The sequence below is a fragment of the Erinaceus europaeus genome, chromosome 1, assembly GCF_950295315.1.
Source record: "Erinaceus europaeus chromosome 1, mEriEur2.1, whole genome shotgun sequence".
Classification (NCBI taxonomy): Eukaryota; Metazoa; Chordata; class Mammalia; order Eulipotyphla; family Erinaceidae; genus Erinaceus; species Erinaceus europaeus.
In genome coordinates, this window is record NC_080162.1 from 71,629,081 (window position 1) to 71,645,466 (window position 16,386).

The 16,386-nt window shown below is 40.3% G+C and overlaps 1 protein-coding gene across 3 annotated transcripts in view; it reads right to left on the minus strand.

Annotated features, from left to right (window-relative positions):
• Positions 1–16,386, minus strand: part of PTPRA (protein tyrosine phosphatase receptor type A) — a 129,096-nt gene that overhangs the window by 43,261 nt on the left and 69,449 nt on the right. Inside the window, exons 4-7 of one of the 3 annotated variants that reach the window (XM_060187394.1) lie at positions 13,241–13,267; positions 1,960–2,044; positions 404–477; positions 71–207 (exon numbers count right to left, since the gene is read on the minus strand). In XM_060187394.1, coding sequence (XP_060043377.1) covers positions 71–207; positions 404–477; positions 1,960–2,044; positions 13,241–13,267 — 323 coding nt within the window. Of the gene's footprint in view, positions 1–70; positions 208–403; positions 478–1,959; positions 2,045–13,240; positions 13,268–16,386 lie in introns of those variants that run through there. The other 2 variants (XM_060187404.1, XM_060187416.1) reach the window with 2 other exon arrangements.

The window sequence follows — 16,386 nt, forward strand, 5'->3', positions numbered from 1 at the left end:
TGACTCTAAAGGTCTGATTTTATGTTTACCCTCCTCCCTGCTGACATACCACCGTCAACAAAGAACTCACATTGAATTCTTCTCTGAAGAGCTTATTGTCATCAGCCATTCTACGGTTAATCTCCTCTTCAAGCTTGTCCACTGGCAGGGGTGGGTACTTCCTGTTGGTGCTTGGGGACCTGGCCAGAAGTGGCACACTCTGGGGTTCTGCAGTACACAAAGGAGAAGGTCGGTAGGGTAGCTTGGGGGCACAGCACCTCCTTTAGAGACTAAACTAGGGGTTCATGAACCAGATCTCCAAAAGCCAGGGCTGATCTCTTCAACTAGCCTTTCTTTTTAGGGTGAGAAACACTCTAATTTCTTGATTTTCTTCTTCATGTAAGTTCCCTATGCTAAAACTTACCCACATCCTCAGTACGGCCATTAGATAAATGAAAAGAATTGGAATGGCTCCCAGCTTGCTTGTATTTCTTAAACCTAATGAGAGAAGAATCACAGTGAAAAACTAAGCACAGAGATGAGAGAAGCCAGTCACTGATTTTGTATTTCCTCATATCAATCCAACTTTTAAAAATAATCTTTATCAAATAAAAAGATTCTTTTAAACAGGCCCTGCATGTGCTGGAGAAACTCCTTTTCATGGGGACTGAGTACCTTAGGATGCCCTTGCTCACCCTAGGCACACTAGAATCCAAGCCAGTACCATCAGAGATGTATTCTAGCTTATACGGTTTCTTTGGCAGCTCCAGTCCCAGGGCCTACTAGAGAGCATGTCACACTATGTGAGAGGGGAGAGGTGAGCAGAATCAGGGGTCGGGGTAAGGGGACAGGAAGATTTACATTAAACACAAATGGCATTTGTCAGTGCAACCTGGGAGCCTGAGGGAAAAGCTTGAGAGTGCCAGACTGAGTGGGCACAGGTCTGTTGAGGAAGTCTCTGATAGAATAGTAAAGATGCATGCCAAATTATAGGAGCAAACAAAATCACCCTCTCTTTAATCCTTCCAGAAGAACAGAAGGAACATTAAATAAAGCCAAAGGTAAAGGCCATTAAATCCAATCATTAGAGCAGTAAGTTTAGCAGGAAAAGAACACATGCACACAATGAATCTCCCTCTTCTGCTCCCTTCCTTGCTTTTACTCCTTGCTTGAGTAGTAATATCAAAAGGATGCTAAAATTCACATGGCTCAGCTCAGCTCAGCTCAGCTCAGCATGCCAGGTCAGGGTTCTAGAAGGTTTTGGAGACAGAGTCTCAACTAGAATTATATAAGTCTTGTTGGACATACACTCTCCACTGGGACACTTTTAGGGGTTGCTTCAGATTTGAAGATCTTGAACTATCTATTGTAACAGACTGTGGTTTCTTTTCTCAACCTTCAAGTTATCCTGGTCTTTATGCTGAACTGATATTGGCATAAAGAACTTGAAAAGACAGAAACAGGCTTAGGAGGTTGTACATCAGGGAGAGCACTAGACCTGTAAGCCTGAGGTCCTGAGTTTAATCCTTGGCACTTCACATGCCAGAGTGATGCTCTGGTTCTTTCTCTCTCATTAATAAATGTTAGGGGCCAGCCAGTGGCACACCTGCTTGAGTGCACACACCAGGTTCAAGTCCCTGGTCCCCACTTACACGGGGAAGCTTCATGAGTGGCAAACAATGCTACAGTTGTCTCTCTCCCTCACTATATTCCCCTTCTCTTTGTCTCTATGCAATAAATAAAATATATAAGAATTTTAAAAGATAGAAGCAAAGGGGAGGGACTGGGTCTTGAGTAAGACTATGAGGGGATTTTAACCTTTTTCTAAGCAAAGTTTTCACCTCAGCTGTATCCTTTTCTATTCAGTCATTCCTTTTCTATCCTATTGTCTTTTCCTTCTTTTAGACTAGGTAGAATAGCTGAGACACCAGACTACTGAAACTGGAATCCAAGGGAATGCAGAAATATTAGTGTGCTCACCGTAACATGTACAGAACTATGATAATAAATACGATCACCAACAGAGAGGACAGGGCCACCATCACTGCAATAATTGGAGTCTCATCTGAAATTGAGAGAACAAACATCATTTATGTGGGCAATAGAGGGCACTCAAGATAGAAGTTTACAAAAACACCCTAATGAAGGATTCATTCAATGCTTCTGTAAATGTCAGGACATGGACAAAATGAGTGAACAGAAAGACTGAGAGAGAACCTTCTATTTCAAGAATACTGAGGAGAAGGGTTCAGAGGGGGCTCATCCATCTCTAACATATCATACATTGGTTTGTGTCCTGCCCCCTGCCCCTTTCACATGAGAATAAAACTCTTTGAAGGTAGAGAATTTATTGTTATAGAGTCTAAAATAATGCTTAACACATAAAAATACTCAGTTATATTTGAAAACATGAATACATTCAACCCTAATGGTAAGCTGGGTTGGCAGGACCAACAATATTCTCTCTCCCTGACTTGGTGGGTTGTATACAGAGAAAATGTGGTAAGTCAAGAAAAGGAACACACATACACAATTTCTAAGCACAGAGAATGGTTTCTGATTAAAACAGTGAGATAGTATTACTGACAGATCCTTAGGCAAAATGTATCAAAAGAAAAAGTGCTGGGTGGGGGAGCCAGGCGGTGGTGCAGCTGGTGAAGCCCACATACTACAGTGCACAGAATCTGGGTTCAAGTCCTGGTCCCCACCTGCAGGGGGAAGCTTCACAAGTGATGAAAGTGAAGTGCTATGGGTGCCTCTCTGACTCCCCCCCTTAGTTTCTCTCTGATATCCAATAATAAATAAAGACACAAATCTTTAAAAAAAAAAGTGCTGGGTGCTTTTGAAAAATTTCCAACAATTAGCTCTGACATGACTCCATCTACAGGGACACCTTGCTTGGAGATATAGCAGCCTGTTTCCCTTCATTCACAAAAACTCGCTCCCTTTCCACTTACTGCTTTAGCCTCTTTTCTCATGGCAGCTGGCCAGGTACTGACAAGTCCTCTTCTGCGCTCACACACACCCACCCCTTCCTGAAAAACTATACAACCAGTCTGAGTCTGTAACTGTTCTCCCATTTTCTGTTCTGCTCACAGGGAGGACATGTCCCTGCCATGGAAAGGTCAATCCCATCACTTACGCTCTGGAATGCATCCATTAATGTCGCCTCCAAAGGCCTGTCTTCTTGAACTTAGATATATAACCTACTCCAACAGTTGGAGTAGGTTATATATATCTGGTTGTGATGATACTTTTATTTATTTATTTCCTTTTGTTGCCCTTGTTTTATTGTTGCAGTTATTACTGTTGTTGTAATTGATGTCATCCGATAGTACAGAAAGAAATTGAGAGAGGAGGGGAAGGCATAGAGGGGGAGAGACAGACAGACACCTGCAGACCTGCTTCACCACTTGTGAAATGACTCCCCTGCAGGTGGGGAGCCGGGAGCTCAAACCGGGATCCTTGTGCTGGTCCTTGCATTTAGCACCACCTGCACTTAACCTGCTGTGCTACCATCTGACTCCCAATAGGAGGATTTTAAACAGGTAGAAAGAGAACAGATTTACATTTATTTTTAGAGATCAGCTTAACTGACTGTAAGTAGGTAGGAGGTATTTCAACAGAATGTGGATTCATGAGAACCAAGAACAGAGTTTCCTAAGAAACAGGAAATAATCAACTCAATGGTGATAGTTTATTGAATAGAGTTACTCAGCTTAAGTGGAATGAAATAGAAAAGATCAATTCTTTATCTTAAGTGAAGACTTTTACCATAAAGGGATGTAAAGAAAAGGACCAGCAAGCTGTTAGGGAGAGATGTGGGCCAGAAAGTTTTAAGATACAGAGAAAATAATTCAGTTGGTGCACAGCTCTTACGTATCTGAGGTACCAAGAACAATCCATAGTACTATGGTGTTCTGGCTTCTCTCTCATGTAAAATAAACACAAAAATCAGAGTCTGTCTCTCTTCCTCCCTCTCTCTGTGTGCTCCATTTGAGCAAAATTTTAACTCTGAAACTCAGGTCCAGGGACCACACTTTCTAACCCTCTCTTTTTGTGGAGCCAAAGCTTTGTCTATGCATAACTTTTTTATTCAGATATATATAGAGAGAGACACCACAACACTGGAGCTTCTCCTGTCCCTACATCACTCCTGCATAGCACGAAGGCTCACATGGTAAAGCACACATCCAGTCCAGTAAGCTATCTCTGCAAACTCTAGTATAATATTATTCTAATAATATTATTCTATTTTTTAAATATATATTCATTTATTTTCCCTTTTGTTGCCCTTGATTTACTGTTGTATTATTATTGTTGTTGTTACTGATGTCACTGTTGTTAGATAGGAAAGAGAAATGGAGAGAGGAGGGGAAGGGAGAGGGGGAGAGAAAGATAGACACCTGCAGACCTACCTCACTGCCTGTGAAGTGACTCCCCAGCAGGTGGGGAGCCTGGGGCTTGAACAGGAACCCTTACTCCGGTCCTCGCACTTCGCACCATGTGCACTTAACCTGCTGCGCTACTGCCCGACTCCCATATTATTCTATTTTTAAAATCTTACTGACAGGGGTTGGGAGGTGGCGTAGCGGGTTAAGCGCACATGGCGTGAAGGGGAAGGACCGTCGTAAGGATCCCAGTTCCAGCCCCCGGCTCCCCACCTGCAGAGGAGTCGTTTCACAGGCAGTGAAGCAGGTATGCAGTTGTCTCTTTCTCTCCCTCTCTGTCTTCCCCTCCTCTCTCCATTTCTCTCTGTCCTATCCAATAACAATCACATCAACAACAACAACAACAACAACGAAACAAGAGCAACAAAAGGGGAAAAAATGGCCTCCAGGGAGCAGTGGATTCGTGGTGCAGGCACCAAGCCCCAGCTATAACCCTGGAGGCAAAAATATATATATATTGATAAAATAAAAAATATCCACAAGACCAAAGGATAACTGGGGTACAATTCCACACAATTTCCACTACCAGAGTTCCATATCCCATCACCTCCCCCTTGAAAGCTTTCCTATTCTTTATCCCTCTGGGAGCATCAACCCAGGGTCATTATGGGGTGTAGAAGATGGAAGGCCTGGCTTCTGTAACTGTTTGATAATATTATCCTGAAGGCTCATATGTAGATAGGTATACCTCAGTCAGCTACAAAAATAATTGGTGAGTTAAAAGTCATATTCCTCTAGCACCATTTCCTAAAGGTTCATTTAAGTCTTCTATCTCCATACTTTCTGGTAGGCATATTTGCTAGCTCTCAAAGGCAGAACTGCAATGCTGTTTTAAGTGCTTCATTCATATTAGCTCTCAAAAAGCTGAGGTGGGTCCAATCACCACATTTATTAGCCAAACACTTACTATTTCTTTTTTTTTTTTATCGTAATCTTTTTAAAAAAAAATTAGGACGTACTGACAAAAACCATAGGATTAAGAGGGGTACAGCTTCCCATAATTCCTACCACCATAACTCTGTATCCCACCCCCTCCCCTGATAGCTTTCCTATTCTTTATCCCCTGGGAGTATGGACCCAAGGTCACTGTGGGATTCAGAAGGTGGAAGGTCTGGCTTCTGTAACTGCTTCCCTGCTGAACATGGGAATCACTTCCTATTTCTACTGCGCATCTATCTTCGCTAAAGACTTAGTACTGGAGTTTTCTTTCTTTTCCCTTCTTCTCTCCCCCTATCCTTTCTTACCTCTCTTTTAAAATTGTATTTACTTTTATAGAGATGGAGAAAAACTGAGAGGACAAAGAGAAGAAAAGAGAGACACACAGAGAGAGACTGAGACCTGCAGCACTGCTTCATCATTTGTGAAGCTTCCCCTACACATGTAGAGTGGAGGTTTGAACCCAGGTCCGTGCACATGGTAATTTGTATACTCAACTGGGTATGCCACTGCTCAGCCCTGTCTCTTGGGTGACATGTGGTATATGACTTAAAGGCTGACCATGCACTCCCAACACATCTTTGTGTCTATAAGAATGTACAGTGGGGGTTGGGCGGTAGCGCAGCAGGTTAAGTGCACATGGGGCAAAGTGCAAGGACCAGTGTAAGATCTCTGTTCAAGTCCCCGGCTCCCCACCAGCAGGGGAGTTGCTTCACAGGTGGTGAAGCAGGTCTGCAGGTGTCTTTCTCTCCCCGTCTTCCCCTCCTCTCTCGATTTCTCTCTGTCTTATCCAATAAGTGACATCATCAACAACAACAACAACAATAACCACAACAAGGCCACAACAACAAGGGAAACAAAAGGGGTGGAAAAATGGCCTCCAGGAGCAGTGGATTCACGGTGCACTGAGCCCCAGCAATAACCCTGGAGGCAAAAACAAACAAACAAAAAATATACAGCTAGCCTAGCAGAACACCAAGGACAAAATCATTAACTTCAAAGGAAAATAAAGACTAAGACATAAAGAAACCAGGACATAACTGATGGCTGCCAAGATTAATAAAAAATGGACACAGACTAAAAGGCATGAAAATCCCCATTACGAAGTTCACTATTGAGTCTCTTCGTTCCTAGGGCAGTTGTTACTCTCTGCCTCTCTCAACAGCCTATGTTAATAAATCTACTATTGCTTTCTTCCTACTTTCTCTTGGTGAATTCTCTCATTCCTGCACCAATGGTTACTTTTACTATATTTTTATATGAGTTGCTTCATCCCTCAAAACCATTCTGAAGGAAATTCTGTTCCTGTTCTTTTCTAAATGGTAGTTAAAACAAGAAAAATGAACAATAGTGAGTGGCAGAGTCAACGACACAAAACCATGTGTCATTGCACAGCACTGTCTCTTCAAGTTTTTCCACTACGTCATCCCTTATTCAGCCTTAACGTGTGTATCAGCATCACTCAATAGATGGAACAATCCATCAATGAGAGCATGTATCACTATCTTGCTCAAAATTCATAAAAATAACTCCAAAGCACCTATCCCCCAGCTGCTGAGGAGCTAACACTGCTCTCAGCTAAGTCCTACCCGGGGAATTGGCTTTGTATAAAAGGTCTGAGAAAGGCTCTACTCCCAATTTCAGCACTAGAACCTCCTGTGGGGTTGACTACAGCCTCTACTGCCTTTGTTCTGACAGGAAGTCATTTAATTTCCTCTCTCCACCCAATACTACAACACTCATTGCCTCATACTTGATCCAGGGAGAAAGCACACCCCCCCAACTTGCTGAATGCAAATCGATCTTAAATTTGTTGAAATCGATTTTAAATATGTTTCCAGGGGGTCAGGCGGTAGCGCAGTGGGTTAAGTGCACATGGCATCAAGTGCAAGGACTGGCGTAAGGATCCCGGTTCCAGCCCTAGCTCCCCACCTGCAGGGAGTCACTTCATAAGCGGTGAAGCAGGTCTGCAGGTGTCTTTCTCTCTCCCTCTGTCTTCCCCTCCTCTCTCCATCCTATCCAACAACGACGACATCAACAACAACAAGGGCAACAAAAGGGAAAATAAATAATTAAAAAATATGTTTCTATTAGAAGAAAACTAATTCCACTTAATGAGGTACCTAGAATAGACAAATTTATAGAGACAGAAAGTAGAATACTGGGAGGGAGAGGTGAAGTGAAGCACTAATGTTTAGTGGTTAGTTTCAGGTTAGAATGATAAAGTTGTAGAGATGGATAGGAACAATGGCTAAACAACACTGTGAAAGTGAGTAATGTTACTAAACTACATACTTCAAAAACTAATTTTATATGTATTTTTACATATAAAATTACATATGTATTGTAATTTTATATGTATTTTACAGTTAGTAAAAAAAAGTTGATTCTACCAGAATAATTTGGAACACATTAAAAAGATAATATGCATAAGAAAATAACCAGCTTCTTAAGCTTGGAAACAAAGTTATTTCCCTCCATCTCTTTTTTCTTTTCTGCTTTGACAATTAAAATACTACTTGTAGGGGCCTGGCGGTAGCGCAGCAGGTTAAGCATGCTCATGGTGCAAGGCGCAAGGACCAGCAAGGATCCCGGCTCCCCACCTGCAGGGGGGGTCACTTCACACGTGGTAAAGCAGGTCTGCAGGTGTCTATCTTTCTCTCCCCCTGTCGTCCCCATCTCTTTTGATTTCTCTCTGTCCTATCCAACACAATGGCAACAACAATAACGATAAACAAGAACAAAGGGGGAAAAATGGCCTCCAGAAGCAGTGGATTCGTAGTGTAGGCACCAAGCCCCAGCGATAAACTTGGAGGCAAAATAAATAAATAAAAAAAATAGCTGTAGCTGGTTCAAATGGAGCACAAAAGCCTGTACATAAAAACACTTACTTAAATCATACAAAGTATAATTTGCTTAGCAAAATTATGATACCAAGTGTTCCCATATGGTTGTCTCATTTCTTAAAGATAGAATAGAACACTCGACTTCAAAATTACCAGGAGTCAGCACAATGCATAAAGTGTCGGATTTTCAAGCATGAGGTTCTGAGTTTGACCTCAGACATTGCATGTTCTAGAGTGATGCTCTACTTCTCTCTTTCCCTCTTTCATTAATAAAATAAAATCAATAAATATTTAAATAAATAAATAAATTTAGATTTTGGGACCAGGAGATGGCTCAAAGGGTGAAAAGCTGGACTTATCATGCACTAGGTCCTGGGTTCAATAGCTCAAAACCATATGGGAACACTGTGCAAGTAGCAGGGAGAGAGCTCCACGTGATAGAACAATGCCTTGGTTTAGCTCCCTCTACCTTTCTAAAAACGCAGAATACCTAGGAGGTTGCTCAGTGGCACTGTATATTCACAAGGTCCTGAGTTCATTCCTGGGTACTGCAAAAAAGTTTTTTTTTTTTAAAAGATTTTATTTATTAATAAGAAACAGAGGAGGGAAGAGAAAGAGCCAGACATCACTCTGCTACACGTGCTGCCAGGGATTGAACTGGGAGGACCTCATGCTTGAGAGTCCAATGCTTTATCCACTGCACCACCTCCAGGACCACTGCAAAAAGGTTTTTAAGAAAAGATGGGGAGTCCGGTGGTAGTGCAGCGGGTCAAGTGCAGGTGGCGGAAAGCACAAGGACCAGTGTAAGGATCCCGGTTCAAGCCAAGTCCCCACCTGCAGGGGGGTCGCTTCACAGGCAGTGAAGCAAGTCTGCAGGTGTCTACCTTCCTCTCCCTGTCTTCCCCTCCTCTCTTCATTTCTCTGTCCTATCCAACAATGATGACATCAATAGCAACAACAATAATAACTACAACAATAAAACAACAAGGGCAACAAAAGGGAATAAATAAATATCTTTTAAAAAGAGTCAAACTAATTAAAAAAAAAAAAGATGTTCTCTGCCCATCCAATATACAAAGAATGAAATATCAAAATTCATGGCAATAGTAGTGGGCTCATGAGCAGTGAAAAGCAGTGCTGCAGGTGTTTCTATTTCACTCTCTCACTCTCCTTCCCTCTCTTCTCTCAGTTCCAAATGATAATAATAAATTATTATTATTTTAAACTTTTTATTAATAAAAGGAAACACTGACAAAACTAAATTATTTTTTAAAAAAAGACAATGGCCATTAGTAGTAGTGGATTTTTTATGTAGGCTCTGAGCCACAGAGATAACCCTGGTAGGGGGAAAATATATACATACATATACATATCTTACTATCATTAAAGGTAATATTAACAAGGTAACATGACAGCATAAGCTATAACTGTTTTACTACTTTTTAAAATATATCATAGGGACCAAGCAGTGGTGTACCCAGTTAAGCTCATATTTTTACTATGGTGAGGATATGGGTCCCCACCTTCAGGGAGGAAGCTTCATGAGCAGTGGAGTAATGTTGCGGGTGTCTCTCTCCTTTTCTTTCTCCCTATTTCTGTCTCTCTCTTCCTGTCTCTCTCTTTCTCTCTCTTTAGAGCTTTACTAGTAGTGGTTTACAGTATAGTCTTTTTTTCCCACTACTCCCATCATCAAAGGTCTGTGTCCCCATTTTCAGCCCCACAGATAACCACTAGAGTTCTCCCACTTTTAGGTATAGTTTGACATTTTTTTTCACATACATATGTTCATTTCTCTATATTCCACATGAGTACATTCTACATTCTGTAGCTGTCCCTCATCTCCATACTTGCTTCACTAAGCATAATCTTCTCCAGTTCCATCCACTTTATCCCAAAGGACACATCTTTTTTATTGTTGACTAATACCTCGTTGAGTATATAAACCATAACTTTTTTCTCTCTTTCTCCAGGGTTACTGCTGGAGCTCAGTGCTTGCACTAGGAATCCACTGCTCCTGGAGTCTATTTTTTTCCCCTGTTGCCCTGTTGTTTATTGCTGTTGTTATTATATTGTTATTGCTACTGTTGTTGTTGGATAGGACAGAGAGAAATAATGGGAATACAGAGAGAGGGAGAGAAAGACACCTGCAGACCTGCTTCACCGCCTGTGAAGCTATCCCACTGCAGATGGGGAGCTGGGAGCTTTAAATGGGATCCTTATGCCAGTCCTTGCACTTTGCGCAACCTGCGCTTAACCTGCTGTGCTACCGCCCGGCCCCCGATCTGTAACTTCTTAAAAAATATTTATTTATTTATTCCCTTCTGTTGCCCTTGTTGTTTTATTACTGTAGTTATTATTGTTGTTATTGTTGTTGTTGGGTAAGACAGAGAAATGGAGAGAGAAGGGGAGACAGACGGGGAGAGAAAGATAGACACCTGCAGACCTGCTTCACTGCCTGTGAAGTGACTCCCCTGCAGGTAGGGAGTCGGGGGCTTGAACCGGGATCCTGACCGGTCCTTGCACTTTGCACCACCTGTGCTTAACACCTGACTCCCTTCCGTAACTTTTTTTATATAGATATCTTGGTTGTTTCTAAGTTTTTGCTAGTGTGAATAATGCCAGTATGAATACAGGGGTGCACATATCTCCTCAAGTCAGTATTTTGGTATAAGCCTAGTAGTGGAGTTGCTGCATCATAAGGCATTTCCATTTATATTTGTTTAAGGATTCTCCATACAGTTCTCCATAATGGCTGCGCCAATTTGCACTCCCACCAGCGGTGTAGTAGAGTTCCCCTTTATCCACATCCTCTCCAACATTTATCTTCTCTTGTTTTGTTGATGGAGCTCATTCTCATAGGTCTGAGGTAATGGTTTTAATTTGCATTTTTCTGATAATAAGTGAGTTAGAACATTTCCGTATATGTCTGTGGGCCATGTGTATCTCTAGAGAACCATCTATATAGTCAAATATATTTTAATATATTATATTAATGGTAATTATTAATAATTAATATATTAATGCTAAAATTTTATTATTAATAATTTGATATTAATAAATATTAATTATTGATGTTAATTAATATATTAATAATATATTCTAATATATTTTCACATTTGCTGGGTTTCCTGTTTATCTTTATGAAATCTTTTTATTTTCCCTTTTTTGTTGCCCTTTTTTATTGTTGTTGTAGTTATTACTGTTGTTATTGATGTCATCATTGTTTAGATAGGACAGAGAGAAATGGAGAGGAAGGGATGACAGAGGGAGAGAAAGATAGACACCTGCAGACCTGCTTCACCGCCTGTAAAGCGACTCCCCTGCAGGTGGGGAGCCAGGGACTGGAACTGGGATCCTTTCGCCAGTCCTTGCGCTTTGCGTTGCACCACGTGCGCTTAACCCGCTGTGCTGTGGCCCGACTCCTGATGAAATTTTCTTTTGATGTGCAGACTCTTTTTAATTTGATATAGTCTCATTTGCTCATTTTTATTTTTGTTTCCCTTGCCCATGGGGTGGGGTCTCCAAAAATGTCTTTAATATTAAGGCTTTGAAATGTTTCACCAATGTATTAGTCTATGTATTTTTAGTTTTATGTATTTTTTAGTTTCAGGTCTAATATCCAAATCTTTGATCCATTTTGAGTTAATTTTGGTGCATGGTGTTAGGTGAGAGTCTAGTTTTGTTTATCTGCATATGGCTGTCCAATTCACCCAACACCATTTGTTAAAAGAGATTTTCTTTTCTTCATTGGACAGTTTTGGGCCCTTTACCATATATAATGTGCCTATATACGTGTGGGTTTAGTTCTGGGCTCTCTATCCTGTTCTATTGGCCCATATGTTCACTTTTGTTCCAATACCACACTGTTTTAATTACTATTGTTTTGTAATATAAACTAAGTTAGGAATTGTGATGCCTCTATTTTTCTTCCTTTTCCTCAGAAGAGCTTTGCTATTGTTTTTGGGTTTTTTTTTATAGTTTCACACAAATTTTCAGATAAATTATTCAGTTTCCTTGAAATATGTCACTGGAATTTTAATAGTAATTGCATTAAATCTATAGATTGCTGGGGGTCAGGCAGTAGCATAGTGGGTTAAGCACACATGGTGCAAAGTCCAAGGACTGGTGCAAGGATTCCAGTTCGAGCCCCCAGCTCCCCACCTGCAGGGTGGTCACTTCACAAGCGGTGAAGCAGGTCTGCAGATGTCTATTCCCACCCCCACCCCCCGGTCTCCCCATGTCTCTCGATTTCTCTCTGTCCTATAAAAAACAACAACAGCAACGACAACAACAACAGCAGCAGCAACAAGGGTAACAAAAATGGAGAAAATGGCCTCCAGGAGCAGTGGACTTTGTAGTGCAGGCACCGAGACCCAGCAATAATCCTGGAGGCCAAAAAAAAACTATAGATTGCTTTTGGCAGGATTGCCATTTTAATGATATTTATTCTATCCATTTATGTGTAATCCTCTATGTCTTTTAACAATGTCCTATAGTTTTCACTGAAAAGATCCTTTACTTCTTTTGTTAGATTGATTCCTAGGAATTTTACCTTTCAGATTCAACTGTAGATGGGACTGTTTCTTTCAGTTCCCTTTCCTCTGGCCCAGCTTTTGTATAAAGAAATACCACAGATATGTGAGCATTGATTTTGTAGCCTGATACTTTACTGAATTTACTGATGTTTTCTAACTAATAGTTTTACTATTTTTGTTTTTATAAGAAAAAGAAAAAAGTGCCACTAGGATCGGTGAAGTTGTGCAGACATTCAAGTCTTAGAAATAACTGTGGTAGCAAAGCAAAGTAAAATAAAATCATGGCTGCTAAACCCATAATCTATATTTTAAAACATCATTAAATATTTGTTTATTACTCTTCTGTATAAGTTAATCTGAACCCAAGAGAAATTAAAACCATCTGCAGATGTACAAGGCGACCACAAACCACGAGCAGTGGAAACATGGAGAATATAGTACACTGTAAAAAAAGTGTGGAGGGGGGTGACAACAGACAAGGTGAATAGCTCACCTCTTCTGTCCTTCGATTCAGTATTACCTGTGTAATAAGCGAAAAACAGAAATATTCATTCAGATTAAGAAAAATAATTTCTTTCTAAAATATTTATTTATTTATTATCCCTTTTGTTGCCGTTGTTCTTTATTGTTGTAGTTATTATTGTTGTTACTGATGTCATTGTTGGATAGGACAGAGAGAAATGGAGGGGGAGGGGAAGACAGAGGGGGAGACCTGCTTTACTGCCTGTGAAGCGACTCCCCTGCAGGTGGGGAGCAGGGCTCGAACACTGGTCCTTGCGCTTTGCGCCACGTGCGCTTAACCCGCTGTGCTAACCCCGACTCTCAAGAAAAATCATTTCTATACCATCTAAGGTAAGATAAAAATAAGCTCCAAACCATAGATATTTTCCTCTTTTTCTATTTGGGGACTAAAATAAGACTGCTTTCAATAATTAGGAAGATTGTCCAGATTCACTAACCTTTAGTCCTTTGTCCTCCCTGAGCACAAAAACAGTGCTGTATCAGTACGCATTTAGAAAGTACAAGAATGGGGGAGTGGGCAGTAGCGCAGTGGGTTATGTGCACGTGGCGCAAAGCGTTAAGGACCAGCGCAAGGATCCCGGTTGGAGCCCCCGGCTCTCCACTGGCAGGGGAGTCACTTCTGCAGGTGTCTTTCTCTCCCTCTGTCTTCTCCTCCTCTCTTGATTTCCCTCTGTCCTATCTAACAACGACAACATCAATAACTACAACAATAAAAAAAAAAACAAGGGCAACAAAAGGGAAAATAAATATTAAAAAAAAGTATAAGAATGAATTAAAAGAGAAATATAAACACAAAGGAATTAGATGTCTATTTCTTCATGACATAGACTTCTAACTTAAACAGGGCAAATTAAGTTAAAGATATAAGAGACCTAAATGACAACAGATAATCAAATTCAATGGGTATACACCAAACTCTATATACTAACAGAGAAAACCTCTAAAAAAAGAAATATTGGAATATATTAGAATATTCACATGCCCTTATAAATTCCTCATAGTATGCATGATATTCTTTCATCATGAAGCAACGAAACTGGAAATTTACAAAGTAACACTTGAAAATTGCAAAAATCTAAAAACTAACATAAAATTACCTGTGGCAGAATCCACCAACTCTTACCTAATGTCAATCACTTCCACTTCTTACACTTGGTCTAGAATCTCTGCTGTTATTTGAATTTTTTTTTTACCTGAACACAAAGTTGTCTAGCTAGAAACTAGATTTTTGACACCCCTTTGTGCTAGTTACAGTCATATAAAGAATTCGAGGCAACATATGTGATTTAAAGTGATGAGGGGCTGGGAAGATAGCATAATGGTTATGCAAACAACTTTCATGCTGGAATCAGGCGGTGGTGCACCAAGTTAAGCGCACATTGTATGAAGCAGTAAGGACCCCTGCAAGGATCCCAGCTGGAGTCCCTGGCTTCCCACCTAAGAAGCAGTGAAGCAGACCTGCAGGTGTCTATCTTTTTCTCTCCCTATCTTCCCCTCCTCTCTCAATTTCTTTCTGTGCTATCCAAAAAACTGGGGGAAAAAATGGCCACCAGGAGCAGTGGATTTGTAGTGCAGGCACAGAGACCCAGCAATAAACCTGGAGGCAAACAAAAAACAACAAATAAACAAACAAATTAAACTTTCATGTCTAAGGTTCTGAAGTCCCAGGTTCAATCCCTAGCACTATCATATGCGACAGTTAAGCAGTGCTCTGATTAAAAAAATAACAATAAAGATTAAAAAAAATACAATGATGAGGATTAATTTCTGGGTCATATTCTTTGGAAAATAAATTACTTATCCCCATTTCCTGTGCCCATCCCCAACTCTAAGAAGGTGAGGACAATTTTGTCAGGAAGGCAGGAAGAAGAAACATAGACAAGTATAAAATAAGTCTAAAAGTGTTTAAAAAGTAGAATTTATATAAAGAGAGATCTATACAAAACTGACAAATAACAGCAAATATACAGTAGTAAGTTCTTAGAAGAAAAAAGTAAACAGAAATGGTCAACTTAAAACAAAAATGACACAATAGTATGAAATACTTTTATGTAAAAAATACAGCTATGTAGGGAGTCGGATGGTAGCACAGCAGGTTAAGTACACGCGGCACCAAGTGCAAGGATCCCGGTTTGAGCCCCCGGCTCTCCACCTGCAGGGGAGTCGCTTCACAGGCAGTGAAGCAGGTCTGCAGGTGTCTATCTTTCTCTCCCCATCTCTGTTTTCCCCTTTTTTCTCCATTACTCTGTCCTATCTAATAACGACGGCATCAGTAACTACAACAATAAAACAAGGGCAACAAAAGGGAATAAATATTTTAAAAATATATCTATGTAAAAATTAATGACTTTTCCTCAAATCCACTCATATGTGAAAATATGAGTGAAATGAATAGTTTTCTAGGTATGCTTCACTTCTTTCCATGAAGCAGTACAAATCTCAGACAACCAAACTTATAAATAGCAGATAAGTAGAGGGAAAACACAGGACAACTTTAATTAAATTAATTAATTTTTAAAAATATTTTTATATTTTTTAATATTTATTTTATTTATTTTTTCCCTTTTGTTTCCCTTGTTGTTTTATTGTTGTAGTTATTATTGTTGTTGTTGGATAGGACAGAGAGAAATGGAGAGAGGAGGGGAAGACAGAGAGGAGGAGAGAAAGATAGACACCTGCAGACCTGCTTCACTGCCTGTGAAGCGACTCCCCTGCAGGTGGGGAGCCGGGGTTCGAACCAGGATCCTTATGCCGGTCCTTGTGCTTTGCGCCACCTGCGCTTAGCCCGCTGCACTACAGCCTGACTCCCGACAACTTTAATTTAGAAACAACTTATAAATATCAGTGAAAAAGTCTAAGTAAAACCAAACAAATTCCTACTGTTTGCTATATATAATACATGATCTAGCAGTTGTTTTCACAGTAATGTAAATGTTTCAAAATTAAGAAATCTATTAATATGATTTATCATAGTGATTGATAGAGGGGGATTTATTTACATTAGGATAAATTCCAGATGGGTCAAAGAATTTATCAGCACACACACTAATGAATACATACATGTATAAACATAGTAGTAATAAACCATAAAAGTCCAGAAAAAAACATAGGGGAAAT